This window comes from Mastigoproctus giganteus, chromosome 12 (genome assembly GCF_048544385.1).
Source record: "Mastigoproctus giganteus isolate SK-2022 chromosome 12, ASM4854438v1, whole genome shotgun sequence".
Taxonomy (NCBI): domain Eukaryota; kingdom Metazoa; phylum Arthropoda; class Arachnida; order Uropygi; family Thelyphonidae; genus Mastigoproctus; species Mastigoproctus giganteus.
Genome location: NC_143586.1, coordinates 103081447 through 103104174, shown reverse-complemented (window position 1 = coordinate 103104174; position 22728 = coordinate 103081447). Strand labels below are relative to the sequence as shown.

The 22728-nt window shown below is 35.9% G+C and overlaps 1 protein-coding gene across 1 annotated transcript in view; it reads left to right on the top strand.

Annotated features, from left to right (window-relative positions):
- The window catches only part of arr (low-density lipoprotein receptor-related protein 6), a 324124-nt gene that overhangs the window by 125414 nt on the left and 175982 nt on the right, over window positions 1-22728 (top strand). Inside the window, exons 6-7 of the mRNA XM_090386404.1 lie at window positions 19139-19339; window positions 20337-20532. Coding sequence (XP_090242530.1) covers window positions 19139-19339; window positions 20337-20532 — 397 coding nt within the window. The remainder of the gene's footprint in view (window positions 1-19138; window positions 19340-20336; window positions 20533-22728) is intronic.

The window sequence follows — 22728 nt, the reverse complement described above, 5'->3', positions numbered from 1 at the left end:
GAGAGAGAGAGAGAGAGAGAGAGAGAGAGAGAGAGAGAGAGAGAGAGAGAGAGAAAAAGAATCGGATCTAACAGGTGCAGAAAATTGAGTAGATTGAGTAGGGGTGCCATTATTAAAAAAAGGTTCTATACTACTGGTCTAAGTCCTTGCGGTAATCAATGTAGGTTGTATACAGGTTGCAGCACTACTTGTAGGCTTGCTCTATAACTTTGGCATCAGTGGTTAATAGCTTTTTTTTGCATCCTTTGTTAATCTGCTTGCCTCCCTTCAGCTGTTTGGCCATGATGTTCTGTCTCTCTAAGTGGTCTGATGTCTACTTGCTTATGCAGCTGGTCAGGGTTTTATCTTATACATGATTGGGATATCTTGTACATCAGGTGATCAGCCTATATTTTGCTTGTATCTTGGTCTTTAGCCTTCAGATATGTGATTCCTTGAGTAAGGAACTCTGGGTGACTTATCATTCGGGTGAACTGCTCTGCTAAGTGCTTGTGTGTGCAAGTGAACTTCTTGCACCAGTAGTTGTGGATGTTATCTATTCCTTGAGGTTGTCACAGACATTCTCTCAGATATGCCAGACAAGCTGTACTTGGCGCCTCCGTAGCCAGGTGGGAAGGAGCAGCAGTGCATAGCACACGCTTCTTGATTAGACCGGGGTTCGAGCCCGTCACCACCAAATACGAAGCATGCGAAAAGGTCAGGGAATGACCACCGCATATCCCGGAGCAATATGGCCTTAGTTGCTAATGCTTCTAAAATCCAAATAACAACAACAAGCTGTACTTGCTACCTGTGAGACTAAAACGCTGATGAAACTGATATTCGGGTAACACTCAAGTCAAGTGGACCCAATTTTGGAGAAGTCCGGAAGGTCTGTGACAGCCAAATCCTCTGCTTCCACCTTCATGATGGTGGGACTGTTAGTAATCCTGGGAATAACCTCCATGCACAAGTACATGGTGCGTGACCATCCAGGTGTGAACCAACGTAAGCAGGGGGTCGAGGTGTGGCGCCCACACCACATGGAGGAACGCCGCCCCCTCTATGTTATCAGGCAGTACTAGGTGGTAGATGACTCTCATACCGGTGCAATAACACCACTTTGCTTATTGGAGGCTTGAAGTAGTGGAACCCATGTTTAGTCTCTAGAGCTAAGTTCCGGTCAACCCTTCCCCATCTCTTCGCCATGATGAAAATCGTGGCGAGATCCAATATTCCTTACATTTCGAGGGTACAGCTCTAAAACCGTGTTCGCAGGCCGGCTGCTAGTTAGTACACCAGACCGAACCTATTGGTAACTCTCTAGAAGGCTTCCGGATCAGCTAGTGTATAATCTTACTACCTCTACTCTGCCAGATAGTGACTGGAGGGAGTCCGAGTAGTGTGTATGCGGGGAGCATTGTCGAGGCCACGTTATGTCAAGGATCTGGGTATATTCTTACAATGTGTATGCCATATCCAAAAATTTCATTACTTCATACAGAATGTCCCACCCACTTTTTCTTACTATTGAATACACCATGAATTGTCAAACTAATAGAGCAAGCTTATCTGCGAAAAGATCTAAACCTCCCAAGGACTTCCAAATTCATTTCACAAATATACATGGTCTCAATTCTAATCTGAACTATGTCCATTTCCACTTGCAGTCTGCCAAACCCCATGTACTTTTTCTGACAGAATCTCAGTTATCGGTTGATTCAGCTACTGCTCATCTCAGATGCCCAAATTATTCGCTGTATGATTCCTTTCGCCTCAAAGGTGGTACTTGTGTATATGTCCATTCTGATATTTCCTGTCAGAGACTTGGCAATTTGGAATCTCCTCTCTTTGATCTTCTCTGGCTTAAAATCTCTCTACCTCATTGTGTCAAATTCATCTGTTGTCTCTACTGTTCTCCCAATTCCACTAATCACTTGGAGCTCTTTGACTTCCTCTCTTTTCAACTTGACTTTCTCCAGTCCAACTTTCCTAACAGTGAGGTAATTTTCCTTTGTGATTTTAATGTTCACAACTCCAGCTGGCTTCTGTTTTCTAGTCACACAAACCCAGCTGGTCGAGATGCTGAGGCTTTTGCAATTACTAATGACCTTGCACAGATTGTTCATTTACCTACAAGAATATCGGACAATCCTAATCATACAGCCAATATGCTTGATCTTTTTCTCACAAACAGCCCTTCTAAGTACACGGTTGAAGTGAGAGGTCCTTTAGGCACTTCAGATCACAACTTGGTGATTGTCTCTTCTCCAATGGAACCTTTATCTCATGGGTATTCCCAACCTCGTGTTGTTTGGCAAATAAAAGAATGCAAAATTGGATGACCTGCGAGACTTCTTTTTTTCTTTTCCTTGGTCGGATTACTGTTTCAAAACTTCTGATGTCAACGTTTGCTCAGATTGTGTCAGTGAAATTATTCTTGCAGGAATGGAATCCTTTATTTCACACTCCACTTTAAAATCTCGTCCTTTATCTAAACCTTGGTTTTCCAATAAATGTACTAAGGCTGTTCAAGAGAAGAATGTTGCATAATAATTGGCTTGTTTCTAATTCTTCAGTTTCATTTTCTGCTTACACCAAAGCTCGCAACAATTGGAAAGCAGTTATTAATCAGTCCAAACTAGAGTTTGAACAGGCTAAGAGTAGAAAACTTGCTTCTTGCTAATGGTAGCCGAGCATTCTGGTCTCTTGCCAAAGCTATTGGCCGCAACTTTTTCCCATCTCTGCTCCCACCTCTGTCCAAACCAGATGGTTCTGTTGTCACTTCAGCCAAGGATAAAGCTGACCTGCTGGCCATTTTTCTTCCAACTCATGTATTAATGATCTTGGTAAAACATCTCCCACCATTCCCAACACACTCCATTCAATGCCTCCTGTGGTCTTCCATCAAAAGGATGTCAGAAGGATTTTGAAGAAACTTGATGCTAAAAAAGCTCCAGGTCCCGATGGTATTTCTCCACTTATTCTCAAAACTTGTGCTTCTGAACTTACTCCTATTCTTTGCAGCCTTTTTTTATTTTCTTATTCCAAAGGTGTTTCTCCTTCTGCTTGGAAATTTGCTCATATCCAGCCAGTTCCTAAAAAGGTGTTACAAATCCCTCCCATCCAATTATCGTCCCATTGCAATTACTTCTACTCTCTCTCTCTAAAGTAATGTAGAAATCAATTAACGGCCAACTCTTAAATTACCTAGAAACCTTCCGTCTGATCAACGATCGCCAGTATGGATTCCGTCATTGTCAATCCACTGGTGATATTCTGGCTTGTTACCCATTTATGGACTAATTCAATGGAAAAGTTCGGTGAAACACAAACAGTTGCTCTTGACATCTCAAAGGCTTTAGATCGTGTTTGGCATAAAGGTCTTCTAAACAAGCTTCCATCTTATGGTTTGCCAACTGTTTTTTGTAATTGGTTATCCAGTTTTCTCTCTGATCACTCACTGAGGGTGATGGTAGAAGGCTCTCTGTCTTCTAACTTCTCCACTAATGCCGGTGTCCCCCAAGGTATAAAGTCCTTTCCCCCACTCTTTTCCTCTTGTATATTAATGACTTCCATTGACTGGAAATCCTATCCATAGTTTTGCCGATGATAGCACATTGCATTCCACTTTCCATTTTGAGAAACCTTGTCCTGCTCAATCAGCTTCAACTTCTCGAAAATCTGCTACCAATTCCTTAAATGCCGATCTTCAGGTAATTCTCCAGTGGGGCAAAGACAACTTAGTTGATTTCAACCCTTCTAAAACTCAGTCTTGTCTTATGTCTCGCAAAAAGGATTCTTCTGCTCCTATGCTTATCTTTAGTGACACTCCGATTTCTAGGAAAAATGATATATCTCTTTTGGGGATTTCCCTGACTTCTAATCTATCTTGGCACACGAACATTACAAATATTGCTTTCTCTGCATCTAAAAAAACTTGGTTTTCTCTTTTGCTCTCGTCGTTACTTTTCTTCCAAACAGCTGCTCACTCTGTATAAATCACAAATCCGCCCTGCCATGGAATATTGTTCCCACATCTGGGGTGGTGCCCCCAAAACCTCTCTCAGGCTTCTTGATTCCATTCAGAAGAGGGCAGTTAGGTTAATTAATGACTCATCTCTAACGGAGAGTCTCCACTCGCTGTCTCCTCGATGTACTGTTTCTGCTACATGCCTCTTCTACAGATACTTCCATGAAACATATAATTTTATGTTTTAATATCAATTCCTGCTCTCTCTTTCAAAACAGTCTGAACACGTGCAGCACCAGCCAACATCCATTTACTGTCCAACTTCAAACTCACAGAACCAACTTTTCATCTTCCTCGTTTATTCATTCAACTGCCGTTTTCTGGAACAACCTTCCTTCATATGTATTTCCTGAAAATTACTGTCTACAGAAGTTTAAGTCCAATGTCAACAAATATCTTCTTTCGTCTTCTCACCCTCCAACCCAAGCACAGTACTAAGTACTATAGGTTCTAACGCCTCTTGTGTTTGGGGTTTACATTAAAAAAAAAAAAGTAAGATTCTAAAGTAATACAATGTAAAATCAAGAGACATACATGCAAGATTTTCCACACATAACATGTGGAAAAGGTTAACGTTTTTGTTTTATATGTTGTATGTAGGTGTCATTTTATTTCATTATCAAGTGGTAGGAAATGCAGTGTTATGAGATATTTGCAAAGAAACAAGTGTGAGGGCAATGTGCACTGTTTACCGGGTTGGTTCCATCTGCGGCAACCCAGTAAACCCAGTCTGGCAGCCACAGGAATTTCAATTGCTCTCTTGAAATTTTGTGTGGATTAAAAGAAGTGCCAGACTATTTGTTCCTGGAAAATTGGTAGTGTACCTGTATTTGAAAATCCAGATATAGCATTTCAATCAAACATACCTCACATCTGTTTATTGAGATTATTACTCCTAGATATGTTGCAGAATATGATCTGTAAATTTATTATACCAACATGTTTTAAATTTTTCACTTCAACTGTGGAAGTAGATTTCCAAACTTGATCAAATTAGAAGAATTATTCTGGCTTAGGCATAGGCACTTCTACTGACATGGTCATGAGAGTCTAAAACATAGGTGTCAAACTCAAATAGGAATGGGGGGGGGGGGCACTAAACCTTATATGAGGATCAGTCCGGGCTGCATTTTGACTTGACTTGAAGACGCATTGGTTTTTCAATATTTATATATATTTATTTATTAACACATACATGCATACAAATCAGATAGGAACAATAGATAAAAAGAAACATATAATTTTATGTTTTAATATCAAATAGATTCAAAATCACTACAAAAGATATCACAACAAAAAAATTCAAAATCAATTTAATATTGTTTGCTAGAAACTTGACATCTTTTGCAAGAAACTGTTTTATCAATATTGGGTATAAACTTTTATGATAATGCAGTTTTCAGTATGGGTGTTAAGTACTCACTTGTTAATCTCACCCTATGTGAAGTTTTAATTGTTTTCAAGAGTGAATCCATTTTATAACACGAACCTTTGGTGACCTAATAAATTAAGTCACTGAAAGCTTTAATTTTTTATATATGACCTGGTTTTGGTGCATTATAGCTTTAGTTGCTAATAGCCTTAGTCGTCAATAAAATCCAAAACAAGCCAATCAGGAGTGAAAATAACTGCTTGCAAAGGTACGTACTACCAACATAGCTAAGATTCTTTCAGCAAACACGTACATTTCAATAAAATGTCTTGGCAAAAGTCAAGAACACCAACTTTACTACACTTCTCTTTTAGAACTGTTTTAAACTGAATTTTAACAAGTTCTATTTGAATATTACTTTTCACTTTCTCAACATCAAAAGAAAATGGACTGCTAAATAATAAAAAATTGTTTTCACACATCTTGGATCCTTCAAATCACCTTTCAGATTCAAGTATTAATTCCTGAATATCTGAGGCATACTTGCTGAAATTACAAGAACCAAATGAATCTTGATAATTTTTACATGTAGGAAAATAAGCCAAATCATCATTTTTCAGTTGTCTTCCGTCTGAGTTTTATCTTCAAAGCTTTAACACAGTCATACATAAATATTACAACCTGATTTCGACCCTGAAGTTTTAAGTTCAGTTCGTTTAAATGCCCCGTAATATCTACAACGAAAGCCAAATCTTGAAAGCAGTTCTTATCATTAAGTTGTTCTGGTGACTCTCCTTTCATTTCTAAAAAACATTTTGATTTCTTGGGGTATTACCCAAAATCGCTTGAAAACCTTATGACAGGAAAGTCAACGAACTTCTGTATAATAAAGTAAACCTTCCTAATCACTTTCAATTTCCAAGAGTAATGAAGAAAACTGCCTTTGATTCAAACCTCAGGAACGTATAAAATTAACAAAGAAAATGATTAACAAAACATATAAAATTAACAAAGTTCTACACATGTTCCATTCTCACTACTTTTGAGCACAGCACTTCCTGATGTATAATGCAATGAACATGATGAAACTTATTATCAGGAACAATTTCATTCTGCTTAGCCAATAATTTAGTAAATCCATTTGTCTTCTCTATCATTGCTGCTGCATCATCTGTAGCCACACACACACACACACACACACACACACACACACACACACACACACACACACACACACACACACACACACACACACACACACACACACTACTTTTGATACTGGAAGGTTATACTTTTCTAAAAGTCCATATATGTCCTTAAAATATCTTCACCTGTTGTAGTGTCATTAAGAGAAAGAATATCAAGCAATTCTTCAGTCACAATAAGCTTTTCATCACATGTGCGAATTAATACAGCTGCTTGAGCCAGCCCACTAAATACAATTTTCCATCATTTTTTCTTTGTTTTCCACTGATGTCAGTGGCAATTTCGTCAGTTCTTTCCGTAAGAGTGATAGTGAAATGTTCTGAAAAGTTTTAACTTTTTCAGGGCAAAGAATTTCAGTGGCTTTCACTATACATTGCTTTACAAATTCACCTTTACTAAAACACTTTGAATGTTTAGCTACGAGTTCTGAAATAACATAACTAGCTTTGACCAGACTCTCACTGTCTTCATAGTTTTTTGTAAATACTTTTTGTTGTTTTTGAAGTGCAGATTTCAAATTTCTTAATATATCTTCTCTTATTTTACCAAAGTATTGATCATACTCAGAACTGTGTATTTCATAATGGTGTTTTAAATTATATTCCTTGGGGACACTAATATTGAGTCTACAAATTAAACATAAAATCTTGTTTACTCTTCAGAAAAGAAATAATCTTGCTCCCATCTTGTCTGAAAAATTCTGTGTACTTCTTGTATAGATCTTTTCTTACTGCTCTTAGAATGTGACATGATTGATACCCTTCCTATAAGATAAAATTAAAAATAAATAACTTTGAATCAATTAAATGAAAATTGGTGATGGAAAATAATTTCATATTTCTAGTTATAAAGAAATTTATAATTTTCTTATCTTAAATAAATTACAGTAAAGACTCATTGAGTATAAAACCTACAAAATATCGTTGCCTGCATGCTGTTTGGCATAGAATGAATTTCTGAACTGAAGAAAAATAGTGCGAAGCCATCCCCCACTACTTCTCTCTTATCTGCCGCTAGTCTACTGATAGGGAATGACCTTCAAAACAACCTTCAAGGTGCTTCCACCTGCTGTTCAAGATGCTCCAACTACTGTTCCCCTCTCCAACTGCTGTGAGGGGAACAGCAGCTGGAGAGGGGGGAAGTGCTGCCTCGCCTTCTTAAAGGGCATGATTGTAAACCAAGGTCAAAAGAGAATTTTATGATTTTTAGTTTTAAAATAAAAATTTTATCCATTTATTGTATTTTTATTATTTTTTTGAATATTTCCCAATTAAATTTTTGTTGTTTTTGAAGTGCAGATTTCAAATTTCTTAATATATCTTCTCTTTTGCACTTGGGAGTGTTATGGGCACACTTGGGAGTGTTATGGGCTGCGTGTTTGGCACCTCTGGTCTAAAACAAGAGGAGATTATTCTATTCTTTTATTATTATTATTGTGATTTCGTGGTGCACAAGTACCCATTGCAAAATGTGATTATAATTGCTGTTATTTGTTATTTGGGTTTTTTTTTTTAGGAGCATTAGCAACTAAGGCCATATTGCTCCGAGAATATGCGGTGGTCATTCCCTGACCTTTCCACATCCTACGTATTTGTTGGTGACAGGCTCGAACCCCCGTCTAATCAAGAAGCGTGTGCTATGCACTGCTGCTCCTTCCCACCTGGCTACGGAGGTGCCTTATAATTGCTGAGGGGTAGCACAAATTTCATCATTTAACAGTGCATCATTTGAAATTTTTTGGCAAGTTTCCAGTACTTAGTGTCTGTTAATTTCAGGGTAAGAACCTTACTTTTATGAAAGAAGAAAGAATTGATGTATATAGTCCTTGGTGGATGGGGGAACTGATAGGTGTGTAAGAAAGCATAAAATATAATAAATTAACTCAAATCATGCTTAGTATTTTAACAAGAGGAAGATATTCAGCCAGATGAGTAAGAACAAAAAGTGAGTTCAGATCTTTACAACCAAATCTAGACAGCAGGACTGGGCCATTGGAGGTGCCTCCGTAGCCAGGTGGGCAGGAGCAGCAGTGCACACGCTTCTTAATTAGACCGAGGTTTGAGCCTGTTATCACCAAATATGGAGGATGTGGGAAGGTCAGGGAATGACCACCGCATATCCCCGGAGCAATATGGCCTTGGTTGCTAATGCTCCTAAAAACCAAAACAAACAAAACTGGGCCATTAGTATGAACAAAATTTTGATTCAGTATTTCAGAAGAATGCAAAATCTGCAACAATGACTTTCTTAAAGCAGTCATAATCAGTATTTGTAATTATAATGCTATGTAACAAAAAACATTTCTGTTGATATTTAACTGTTTCTTACATGTATTTTATGTGATGAGTTCAGCAGTGTTGGTTTTTTTTTTTTCTAGTATGTCAGTGTTTGGCTGTTGAAGGTTTTATGTTTTTTTTTTTTTTTGCAATAGTATTAACCATAGAGTTCAAGGAAGCCAGAGGCTTTCGAATTTTACCAGTTTTTCAAAGTATTTCCTCATAAAAAAAAAATAATGCATGCTTAATGCACTATTCACATAAAAAAAAAATAGTGCATGCTTAATGCACTATGTTTGCTTTATTGGCACCTCAACCAGTTTTTTTTTTTTTTTGCATTCTATTAAAAAGAATGAAGATTTTTAAATATTTTATTAATTAAACTAAACATTTTTAGTATTATAAACACGATAAATGTAGTGTTAACATAATAATTCTGTCATTAATGAAATTTATTGATAACATATTGAATATAATAAATAAAAATAAACAATAAAAATTATATAGTAATAGTATAAGCACCATATGGTGCAAGGAAACCACAGGCTTTTGCTGCACTGGCAAAAAAAAAAAAAAATCCCCAACCAAATAGAAAACACAAATTATATGCTTCCCTTCTCACATAGGTAAGTATCCAGTAGACTTTTGAATTTATTCAAACTGTCAGCCTCAATTACCTGCAAGGCAACTTGTTCCAGCTATCAACGACTCTGGCTAAAATAAATTATAATGAAAATAAAAAGTAAATATTTAAAAAAATAAAAGAAAAAAATAAAATATGTGTTTCTCTTCTCATGTAGGTAACTATCCAGCTGACCTTTGAATTTTTCAAAGTTATCAGTCTCACCTACACACAGAGGCAACTTAACTCCAGTAATTAGCAACTCTCTGGCTAAAAAAACTTCCTACAACTCAGTTTAAATCTTTCCCTGTAATTTGAATTTATGACCACTAGTTCTGGAATCATATATGAGTGAAAATTTCACCCTCTTTCATTTTAGGGTTCCTTTTCAGAGCTTTAGATTTCGATCAAGCTCCCTCTAAGGTGCCTGGTTGCCAAGCTATGTAGCCCATATATTTGAAGTCTTTCCTCATTCAGGTGTCCCTTTGCAGATATCCCCAAGTGGGTTGTCCACCTTTGGACTCTTTCAAGAAGCTCATTTTTTAAGGTGTGATCTCTCTATCTGTACTTGGACACAGTATTCCGATTGAAGTCTTACAATTGCCTTATACAGTGGGATTATGACCTTCCTATCTCTACATGTAAATGTTTAATAAATCATCGATAGAACACCGTGGGCTTCCCTGGCTGCCTGATTATGCTGCTCAGAAAACTTCATACTGCTTGTATTATGACTCCCAGATCCCTTTCTTCCTCTATTCTTTTTAATTCACTCCCACCAATTGTATAATTTATTTTGGGGTTGCTATTCCCCAAGTGTCAGACCTTGCATTTTGCTGCATTAAAAATAGCTGCTTCTTTTCTGACCATTCTTGCAGCCTGTTCAAGTCATCCTGAATGAGCCCTGCTTGGTACTCATCATTAACTACTCTATCAATCTGTATGTCAACTGTAAATTTTGACATTATGCCTGTACCTGCTTCAGTGATATCATTTAAGAAAATCGGAAGCATATGATTTTTGTAAAATCAGATATGGTGGTCCCAGAACTGACCCCTGCAGGATTCCACTTCTAACATTTAAATCATTTTGAAGAGTAACCATTAATCATAACCCTCTGCCTCTTGATTACGATCCCAATGTTTTACATCTTATACAATAACCTCTCATGCAGGACTGGGTCATATGCTTCACTGAAATCCAAATAAACAAAGTCAAAATTATTTCTCCTAGACCCAGTGCAAAAGTAACTGTAAAATAGCAAGCTGGATTAGTTAAAGATGATTCTGCTTTATCCAAAGGAGCAGCAGTGCGTAGCACACGCTTCTTGATTAGACTGTGGTTTGAGCTCGTGACCACCAAATACAAAGTCAGGGAATGACCACTGCATTTCCCTGGAGCAATATGGCCTTAGTTGCTAATGCTCCTAAAAAACCCAAAATAACGATAACAGCTTTATCCAAATGTCCCTGTATTGCATTCTTGATTATTGCTTCCACGATTTTACCTACTACTGAAGTCATACTGACTAGTCTGTATTTACCCATTTTAGTTTTAGGATCACATTTATTTGGTGATATGTTATCACTTCTCCAATCCAAAGAAATCCCCCCAAAGGCCAGTTATATTTATGTTTTACGTAAGTGTTTACCAGTACTGATATATAAAAGCCTCTAATATTCATATGATATATATATATATTTTTTTTTTTACAATTTGCTACAGTTACCAAATGACAGCATAAGTTATCTCCATGCTCTTTCTGCTATGTTTGTGGATATTATATAGGTCCACAGCCAGCAAAATGTGGCATCATTTATGGAACCAAGTTTTGCAGTGCAAATGAGCCTTTTGGAATGACTGTGAGTGATCAAGACAAGTAGTTTGCATCTCATTACTGCTGTGGTAGTTACAGGCCAGTGTTAGAGAGAGAATTTCTTGATAGTCATAAGTGTATGCCTTTTGCTGTACATTGAACATGGGCAGAGTCCAAAAACTAACATGTTAAATACTACTTTTATGTGGTGGGTATATCAAAGTTTAAAAAGTCTGCAGGTTGAAAAGCTGTAGCGTATCCTAACATACCATTCTCTATTGCTTCAGTGCTACACAACGAAGACCTGCTAATTTGCAATCCATATTCCAGTAAAGTCTTCAGAACTGATGATGAATCCAGTAAACATGATAACTAAATTACTGGATTCATCCTGGGTATAACCTTCATGCACAAGTACATGGTGGGTGACCACCCAGGTGTGAACCAACGTAAGCAGGGGTCGAGGTGTGGCGCCCACACCACATGGAGGAACGCCGCCCCTCTATGTTACCAGGCAGTACTAGGTGGTAGATGACTCTCGTCAACCGGTGAAATACCACCACTTGGCTTGAAGTGGTGGAACCCATGTTTAGTCTCTAGAGCTAAGTTCCGGCCAACCCTTTCCTATCTCTTCCATCATGCAGTATGATTGATGATTTTTGAGGTTATGATGAATGTCGTGGCGAGATCCAATATTCCTTACATTTCGAGGGTACAGCTCTAAAACGGTGTTCGCAGGCTGGCCGCTAGTTAGTACACTGGACTGAACCTATTGGTAACTCTCTAGGAAGCTTCCGGATCAGCTAGCGTATAATCTTACTACCTCTACTCTGCCAGATAGTGACTGGAGGGAGTCCGAGTAGTGTGTATGCGGGGAGCATTGTCGAGGCCACGTTATGTCAAGGATCTGGGTATATTCTTACCACATGTACGCCATATCCAAAAATTTCATTACTTCATACAGCATGTCCCACCCACTTTTTCTTACTATTGAATACACCATGAATTGTCAAAATAATAGAGCAAGCTTATCTGCGAAAAGATCTAAACCTCCCAAGGACTTCCTAATTCATTTCACAAATATACGTGGTCTCAATTCTAATCTCAACGATGTCCATTTCCACTTGCAGTCTTCCAAACCCCATGTACTTTTTCTGACTGAATCTCAGTTATCAGTTGATTCAACTACTGCTCATCTCAGATGTCCAAATTATTTGCTGTATGATTCCTTTTGCCTCAAAGGTGGTACTTGTGCATATGTCTGTTCTGATATTCCCTGTCAGAGACTTAGCAATTTGGAATCTCCTCTCTTTGATCTTCTCTGGCTTAAAATCTCTCTACCTCATTGTGTAAAATTCATCTGTTGTCTCTACCGTTCTCCCAACTCCACTAATCACTTGGAGCTCTTTGACTTCCTCTCTTTGCAACTTGACTTTCTCCAGTCCACTTTACTAACTAACTAACAGTGAGGTAATTTTCCTTGGTGATTTTAACGTTCACAACTCCAGCTGGCTTCCGTTTTCTAGTCACACCGACCCAGCAGGTTGAGATGCTGAGGCTTTTGCAATTACTAATGACCTAGCACAGATTGTTCATTTACCTACAAGAATACCGGACAATCCTAATCATACAGCCAATACGCTTGATCTTTTTCTCACAAACAACCCTTCTAAGTACAAGGTTGAAGTGAGAGGTCCTTTAGGCACTTCAGATCACAACTTGGTGATTGCCTCTTCTCCAATGGAACCTTTATCTCATGGCTATTCCCAACCTCGTATTGTTTGGCATTACAAGAATGCAAAATGGGATGACCTGCGAGACTTCTTTTCTTCTTTTCCTTGGTCTGATTACTGTTTCAAAACTTCTGATGTCAACGTTTGCTCAGATCGTGTCAGTGAAATTATTCTTGCAGGAATGGAATCCTTTATCCCACACTCCACTTTAAAATCTCGTCCTTTATCTAAACCTTGGTTTTCCAATAAATGTGCTAAGGCTGTCCAAGAGAAGAACGTTGCATATCGTAATTGGCTTGTTTCTAATTCTTCAGTTTCATTTTCTGCCTACACCAAAGCTCGCAACAATTGTAAAGCAGTTATTAATCAGTCCAAACTAGAGTTTGAACAGGCTAAGAGTAGAAAACTTGCTTCTTGCCCTAATGGTAGCCGAGCATTCTGGTCTTTTGCCAAAGCTATTGGCCGCAACTTTTGCCCATCTCTGCTCCCACCTCTGTCCAAACCAGATGGTTCTGTTGTCACTTCAGCCAAGCTGACCTGCTAGCATCCCATTTTTCTTTGAGCTCATGTATTAATGATCTTGGTAAAACACCTCCCACCATTCCTAACACGCTCCATTCAATGCCTCCTGTGGTCTTCCGTCAAAAGGATATCAGAAGGATTTTGATGAATCTTGATGCTAAGAAAGCTCCAGGTCCTGATGGTATTTCTCCACTTGTTCTCAAAACCTGTGCTCCTGAACTTACTCCTATTCTTTGCCGCCTTTTTTCACTTTCTTATTCTAAAGGTGTTTTTCCTTCTACTTGGAAATTTGCTCATATCCAGCCAGTTCCTAAAAAGGGTGACAAATCCCTCCCATCCAATTATCGTTCCATTGCAATTACTTCTACTCTTTCTAAAGTAATGGAGAAATCAATTAACCGCCAACTCTTAAACTACCTAGAAACCTTCCGTCTGATCAAAGATCGCCAGTATGGATTCTGTCAGTGTCGATCCACTGGTGATATTCTGGCTTATGTTACCCATTTATGGACTAATTCAATGGAAAGGTTCGGTGAAACACAAGTAGTTGCTCTTGACATCTCAAAGGCTTTTGATCGTGTTTGGCATAAAGGTCTTCTAAACAAGCTTCCATCTTATGGTTTGCCAACTGTTTTTAGTAATTGGTTATCCAGTTTTCTCTCTGATCGCTCACTGAGGGTGATGGTAGATGGCTCTCTGTCTTCTAACTTCTCCACTAATGCTGGTGTGCCCCAAGGTTCAGTTCTTTCCCCCACACTTTTCCTCTTGTATATCAATGACCTTCTTCCATTGACTAAAAATCCTATCCATAGTTTTGCCGATGATAGCACATTGCATTCAACTTTCCATTTTGAGAAACCTTGTCCTGCTCAATCAGCTTCAAGTTCTCGAAAATCTACTGCCAATTCCTTAAATGCCGATCTTCAGGTAATTCTCCAGTGGGGCAAAGACAACTTAGTTGATTTCAACCCTTCTAAAACTCAATCTTGTCTTATATCTCACAAAAAGGATTCTTCTGCTCCTATGCTTATCTTTAGTGACACTCCGATTTCTAGGCAAAATGATATATCTCTTTTGGGGATTACCCTGACTTCTAATCTCTCTTGGCACAAGCACATTACAAATATTGCTTCCTCTGCATCTAAAAAACTTGGTTTTTCTCTTTCGCTCTCTGCGTTACTTTTCTCCCAAACAGCTGCTCACTCTGTATAAATCGCAAATCCGCCCTGCCATGGAATATTGTTCCCACATCTGGGGTGGTGCCCCCAAAACCTCTCTCAGGCTTCTTGATTCCATTCAGAAGAGGGCAGTTAGGTTAATTAATGACTCACCTCTAACGGAGAGTCTCCACTTGCTGTCTCCTCGACGTACTGTTTCTGCTGCATGCCTCTTCTACAGATACTTCCATGGGCACTGTTCTTCTGAATTAGCTTCTATAATTCCTGCTCTCTCTTTCAAAACAGTCCGAACACGTGCCGCCACCAGCCAACACCCATTTACTGTCCAACTTCAAACCCACAGAACCAACTTTTCATCTTCCTCATTTATTCATTCAACTGCCGTTTTCTGGAACAACCTTCCTTCATACGTATTTCGTGAAAATTACAATCTACAGAAGTTCAAGTCCAATGTCAACAAATATCTTCTTTCGTCTTCTCAATCTCCAACCCAAGCACGGTACTAAGTACTATAGGTTATAATACCTCTCGTGTTTGGGGTTCTCATAAAAAAAAAAAAAAAAAAAAACTGGGATTACACCTCAGAAGGTCAAGTAAAATGACATGTTTCATCACCATTTTGGTAGATAACATTGTTTTTTTAATTTTTTTCATTTCAATTTTTTTTATTTACTTTTTTTTTCTTTCAATGAAGCAAACCTTCACGCTTAATGCTTTATGCTTATTTTCTTAGCATCCTATTAAAAAGAATGAAAGTTTATTAAATTAAACTAAATATATCCCTAGTATTATAAACATGATAAATGTAGTACTGTATTAACATAATAATAATAATCATAATAATAATGCTGTCATTAATGAAGTTTATTGACCATGTTGTGAACTTACACAGAAGTGACACTGATACCATATGAACAAGGAAAATGGACAAACCGTATTGAATTTAAAAAGCTGAGGAAAGTGTGCAGAATTACTGCTCAGAAAGGTTAAGAAAGTACATTTTGAGGCAGATGATTTATGAATAATTTGTGTATATCTTAATAACAAGGTTAGGTTCCACAAAAATTTGTCGAACCATTATGTGAAGTTGGTTTTTCATAAACTCCCGTGTTATAATGATAGATGCATTTCTCAAAAAAAAAATTGTGAATTTTAAATATAACAGTTGTTAGAGCATGATAAGTAATAATGAAAAAAGTAGACACCTATTTTTTCATGAACGACTTAATAACAACATCTTGGCTATATAACATAATAATGAGAGAAAATTGAGACTGCATTATGGCAGCTTCTAAATAGGCAGGAACTTTTGACATGTCCTTGGTTGTTATTTTTGGGGCTACATTCTCTTGCATTCTTTGATTTTCAATTTGAAGGAATTCTTTGAAATGTCAACTCTGTGAAGATCTGAGTTAATTTACTCAGATGTTCACTAAGTAAATCAACCACATCGGCCTTCTCAACATTGTTCAAGCCAGTTTTTTTTTTTTTTTGCAATCTCTACTGTGTTTCTATTTATATCTTGCACTGACCTTTCCAGTACAAAACAATTTGGATACAATCTGGCCATTGTTTTTTCTCCGAGCCCTGCCATATTTGATATCTTAAGTTCCTTTCATGATGCTTCTTCCTTTTATGAGCATTTTGGCCTCATTTTAATGGGGATTCAAACAAAATAAATAAATGAAGCAAGTAAACACAACTAAAAATAAGTGTATAGGGTACTTCATACTTATGTATGAAGTACTCTATACACTAAAGGTATAGTAAGTACAAAGCTTCGGCACCTCTGCAGCCAGGTGGGCAGGAGCAGCAGTGCGTAGCACACACTTCTTGATTAGACCGGGGTTCGAGCCTGTGACCACCAAATATAGAGGATGCGGAAAGGTCAGGGAATGACCACCGCATATCCTCGGAGCAATATGGCCTTAGTTGCTAATGCTACAAATAACAAACAAACAAGTACAAAGCTTCAGTTTGGTAGTAAATGTCAAAACAATGATTTATTTTTACTTAGCTTGGAGTGTGCTATTCAGTATTGCACTTTAATATTTCTGGAAATTTTTTTAAGGTGGTGTTATAATGAGGCGGGGTGGATGTCGAAAATCAAATATTGATGGTAATTTTTAAGTGTTATTATAATGAAATGTCTTTTAGCGGTATATCTGTATTTGTCTGTCCTTAGTGGTCAGCACTGACCCCATTGAATGGCACATTATCTAGCTGTTAGCTCTTAAGAAGTCCTTTGGATTTGGACTATGCATAGCAAAGTTTGGATAATCCTTTAAAAAATATTGGCTTCTTTGCTTCTCAAACAGTAAGCAACTTTTACTTATAAGTGCTTGTGCTATTTGTATATGCCATTTTTGTTATCCTTTCTTTGTTTGACTTATGCCCCCCCCCCACCTCCATTTTGCTGAAGTATTTTTGTAGGAAGCACTTTCCAAAATAAGCCAGACTCACTGGCATTATAAATTTGTTCACAGGTCAGATTATGGCTTTGTTACGTGTTGAAAATTTGCAGTAAATAGTGTGGCTACTGATTGGTTTTGTAATTTTTATCTGTGGATTTTCAGGCAGCCTGAAGTCCACAGAGAAACTGGCATAAATTGCACACATTTCTGCTAGAACCAGTTGTAGAAGAATTCAGTAGGCGAAGAACAATTGTTTCAAGTTTATTCTTTCAGAAGTTCTATAAAATGTATCTGATAATGAAGCAAATTTTAACAGCTCACTCTTTTTTTTTTTTTTTTTTTTCCCTTATAAATACTATAGCCTGTTTTAATGCAATTCCACATTCCTCAGCTAATTTAAAAGCACTTTTCCCTCTTTTCATTCATTCAGCAATTTTAATTTTATCATATCTGTATTTCAATACTCTATTGCCATGGTATTATATTATTGAAATACAAATAGATACTGTAATTTCAATTGTTTTGTCCTTTATGGTAAGCTGACCTTTAGCTGTTCACTATCTGCTAAGGAAGAAAAAAAAAAAAAAAAAAAAAAAGGTAGTCCTGCTTGCAAATCTAATACATGGTTAAACAAGGCATGGATAATCAATGTCCCTGTACAATAGAGCATCAGTTATCCAGAATAATTAATGTCAGACTCTTCCGGATAGCAAAATTTTCTGGATAATCGAACATAAGGTAAAATTAAATAACTTTTTATACAATGTATTAAAGTAAAAGAAAAAGACTTTAAATAGCTTGAAAAAACGAATTTATTTAATTTAAAAAACAATAATAATAACTTATATATAAAAAATTGCACATTTACATATGTATGTATATTCAGAAAGTATTTTACTGCAAATTTTATGTGGAAAAAATTAAGTAATTTTTTAAAATAATGTTCAATCGGTTTTTGTTTTGTTTGTTGTGACATTATTTATTTATTTTTTATTATTTTTTTTTTTTGCTGCAAAATCTCTGAAGTTTCTTAAATATCAATTATCACACTCTTCCTGGTTTTCTGCCCATTTCAGTGCTGTTTCTTTTCGTTGACATTTTATCATTAAAAAAAAAAAAAAAAACTGAGAAAAATAATAAATCGCACAGTTTCAGGCCAATATTATTCTTACTGAATCTGGAGCTAAACTAAACATAATATGAATGAAGAGAAGAAAATATGTCATGGAAGTGAATGACTAAATTCTATCACCTGTTGTTTCTGAGAAAACCCATTAGTCCTAATACAACATTTCACCAGATATCCGACGTAAAAAAACAGACAGAAATACTCTCGTAGCATAATAAATATTTGTCTCAAATACTACCATTAATTTTAAAAAAAAAATAAATAATAAGAAAAATCAGCCTTTCAAATTATTCCGGATAACCGACGTTCTCTGTACTTTCTTAGTAAATCATGAATAATGAAGGCAAATATATTTCTTAATTTGAATAGTTAGTAAAAAGAAATTTATTTAACATTTTTCTTTTTTCTAAGATGAAGTATAAATTAATATTTAAAAAAAAAATTATATTCTGTATTGTTTGTTGGGTTGATTTAGTGATAACATGCAGCTTTTTTTGTTGTTAACCCATTTAAGCTAACATCGGTAAGTTTAAATGGGTTAACATGGTATATTCTGTTTGTTAATTGGGACTGGACACAGAGCATGTCTCTTTTTCCCATATTTTTTAATTCTTGTAACAAATTCCAGATCTGCAGGCTCATGTATAGAAATTGATGCATATTGAAATGGCATGGGGGGGAGGGCTACATCCATTGTGGATGAGCTGAATTAAAAGTTGTATGCTGATACTTTATTTTTTTTTTTTTTACTTTATTGATAATGAGGTATGCAGTGCTGTTTTATTTTTTGTTTTATAAAGAATATATTTGAGCAGTTTGTACTGTATGTATAAGCAATTTTTATTTTTAATTAAATAGGAGCTCATGAAATCTTGTTGTTGGTCCGGAGGACAGATTTGCGTCGCATTTCTTTAGATACTCCAGATTATACAGATGTTGTTTTGCGTCTACATGGAATCCGTCATGCCATAGCTATCGATTATGATCCCATAGATGGATATATTTATTGGACTGATGATGAAGCAAGGGCTATTAGAAGAGCTTTTATGGATGGAAGCGGTAATAAATCCTTCTTTCTTCAGTTTGAAACATTCATTTTTTTTTTTTTTTTTTGTTTTTTTTCCCTTTTTTCTTCTCTGCTTTTTTTGGTGTGCTTATTTATAAAAGGATGCAGAAAATAAACAGTTTTCTTTTGGGTATTTTCATAGATTAAAACTTACAGCATTTTCACTAGTGTGTGTGTGTGTGTAGTCTATAATAATGGGAATTTGCAAACCCCAAAAGGAAGTTTGCAGGATGCAAATGCTTATTGTAATTAGATTTTTTTTTAAAGAAAAAAAAATCTAAGCCGTTTTTAAAGAAAGTTGAATTTTACTTAAATTGAAAGCCAACTTTAATCATTTTAATCGGTTTATTTAGATTATTTTAACTACCTGACCTCTTATGATTTTGCATTCTACAACATATTGATAAGTTAGAGCAACCGAGTTAACCTTTGTTAACTCAGTTAATATGCAAAAACATGAGAGTCAAAAAGCAAATTTGCAAAAATAGTTAAGCATAAGTGTTTTTTTAAATACATCTGCCATTACTGATTAATGGTCATGGATTACTACTGATGATTATGAGAAAATCATTGTTTTGAAATGACTGGAATACCTAGTACATTAATAGGAGAGAATACTAGACACTGTGAAAAGAAGCAAATCTGCAGGCATTAAAAGATGTTTACTCTTAGTAATTTGTGTAAATGTTGCACCTTAGAAGTATTTAGTATTTCTTAGAATTTCATTAAAATAATAAAATTGGTCTCTAACAAAAATTCCTGCAATACTGTTTCATTTGTTTGTTTGAAGTTAATACTCAATATTGCCAACTTATTTTTTGGCATGATGAATTAACAAAAAATTTTTATAGCAGTGATTTAACATCATGAACAACAGTATCAGTTTCCTGCAAATTCTCAAATTGTTTAAAAGGCAATATCACATTTGTTTTTCCAGAGAAATTTATAAGGAACCTCTTAAGTTATTTTTACTTATTTCTTTCTGACAAGGTCAAGAAGACCTAGTTGTTACTGAAGTACATCATCCTGATGGAATTGCTGTTGACTGGATTGCGCGTAACCTTTATTGGACAGACACAGGAACAGATCGCATTGAGGTGGCTAGATTGAATGGTAGCTCCAGAAAAATTCTTATTACAGAAAATTTAAATGAACCCAGGGCAATTGTTTTAGATCCTGCTGAAGGGTAAGATTTATTTTTCTTCTACTGTGGTTAAAGAATATAAATTTATATTTGTATTTTGAGCATGAAAAATTATACAAGCACACCTCTATTTATTTTCGTAGTAACTAGTTCCACGGAGGCTGGACTTAAGTGAAAAGACATATATCAAGACATATTTCCATAAACGCAATTCTGTAAATAGATAATTCATTCCTGAACATACAAAATCATATTATATTTTGATATTACCTTATTTTTAGCAGTTATTAGCACTACAAATATAATTCTTTCTATACCCTCATCTGGGCCTTTAAAATATTTAGAACACTAGAAAAAAATTTTAAAAATTAATAAGGAAATTATAATTTTTTAAATTACAGTGAAAAGATTAAGTAAAGCTTACTTCATTAAATTTTTGTTTATGTGAATATTTTTTAACAAAAATTATTCAGATGAATTCTTATCTGCATCTGTTTGGGCCTTCTCAAGGATTCATTTTTGGAGTTTTCTGTTTTTTCCTTCCCATGGCTCCAGGAGGCCACATCCTTCTTGGCAGTGAAAGATCTGCTCTATCACAGTTGAGCCATAAGACTAATTTTTCAGCATACCACTCCTTATAGCATCTTATAGAATTGTCATTCAAATCTTAAAACTTCCATTCACTTTACCATTTTGTTCAGGGGCTGAATCATTAATTGAATATTCCTTTAATGCTTCTAAATGCTCTATTGATTCAAGAGATTTTAATGAAAGAATTTCTAGTTTGTTGCTATCGCTTTCTTCTGGTTTCAGTTTTTCTACTGAATAAACTGTTTGCTAGTGGCTCATCATATGAGGCAATCAATCTTTCAACGTTGTCTTTTTTCAGTTCCTCACTGTTGAACTAGTTGCATGATTTCAGCTTGGATTTCCTCTGCAGTTTCTTCAAATCCTCTGAAATTACAACATTCTCAACAAAATTTTATCCAGATGCATTCATACAATTGGAAGAAATTCCATTACAGGCTTCATCAATGATATTTATAGTGATGTTGAGCTTTAGAGACATTGATTTCCTTCCAAAATGGTTTTATAGTTGGAGCTTTACTATTATATGCAGTGGTAAGGGAGAAAGCAAACATCCAACTTAATTTGATTTTCTAAGAGAGTCAAAATGAAAATTTTTATCTTTACAGTACTCGGCTTATTTCATTGTTTTGTTAACTTCTGTGAGTTACGATGCGTTATCATCAGCTATTTTGTTGGACATATAAGTGAGAGAATTAGATGTACTAGTGGAGAGGTTTGGCTATAATTGGTTATGGACAATATAGAAATCAAAGTAGCATATGTCGGGGGGGGGGATGTGTGTGTGTGTGTGTGTGCACGCGCGCACGTTAAAAATTATTTATATTTTGCAGTATAGTCTGAAGAATTAAAATGCATTTGGTCCTATGGTGCTGCAAAGATTGAATTCCTCTCCGAAAAATTTGTTTTGTTTCTACAATAGTTCACAAACATCATGCCCTGATCATCATAAATTTCTGTCCCTTAAGACAGTGGGTAATGCATGTTTCAGAGATATTTAAAAAGGTAATGGGTATATGTAGAGAAAATGAGAAAATTAACTATACTGTACTTAATTTTTCCATTTAAATCCACAAATTTTTATTTTATATTATTGGCTTTTTTTCCCCTTTTTTTATTTATTTATTTATTTATTTTTTTTTATACAGGGTGTTTATAATAAAACTGCATCTTTTTGGAGGTTTGTAAATAGAATTGATTCATCAGGTAGAGCTGAAATTTTAAATTAATAATGTCCAGACATGCAGAATAAAAGTGATACTAGGATGAAATTTATGCTGTTCTCTGCTATACAAATTAATTCAAATCATGATACAGTACAGTACACATCATGTGTTGATCAAATTGTTCAGTGGGATGACCAGCGTTATTAGCAGTATGGCAAGAAGCGCAGAACTCCATTGTCCTGATTGTTGCTTTCTTGTGGAATGTTTGTAACGTGCCTTGTGATGCTGTCTGTCAAGTTCTTAATGAAGTTGTCCTGATAAATCCTGTCTGAAATAATCTCATAACCAGAAGTTTTATGAATTGAAATCAAGTGAGCAAGGTGGTCAAGCAGTTGGGAAATGGATAAAATTATATGGTTGTGGAAAAATGATGCAAATCAACTGTTTTACTGGACTGGCAGTGTAAGGTACTCGAAGGTTAGAC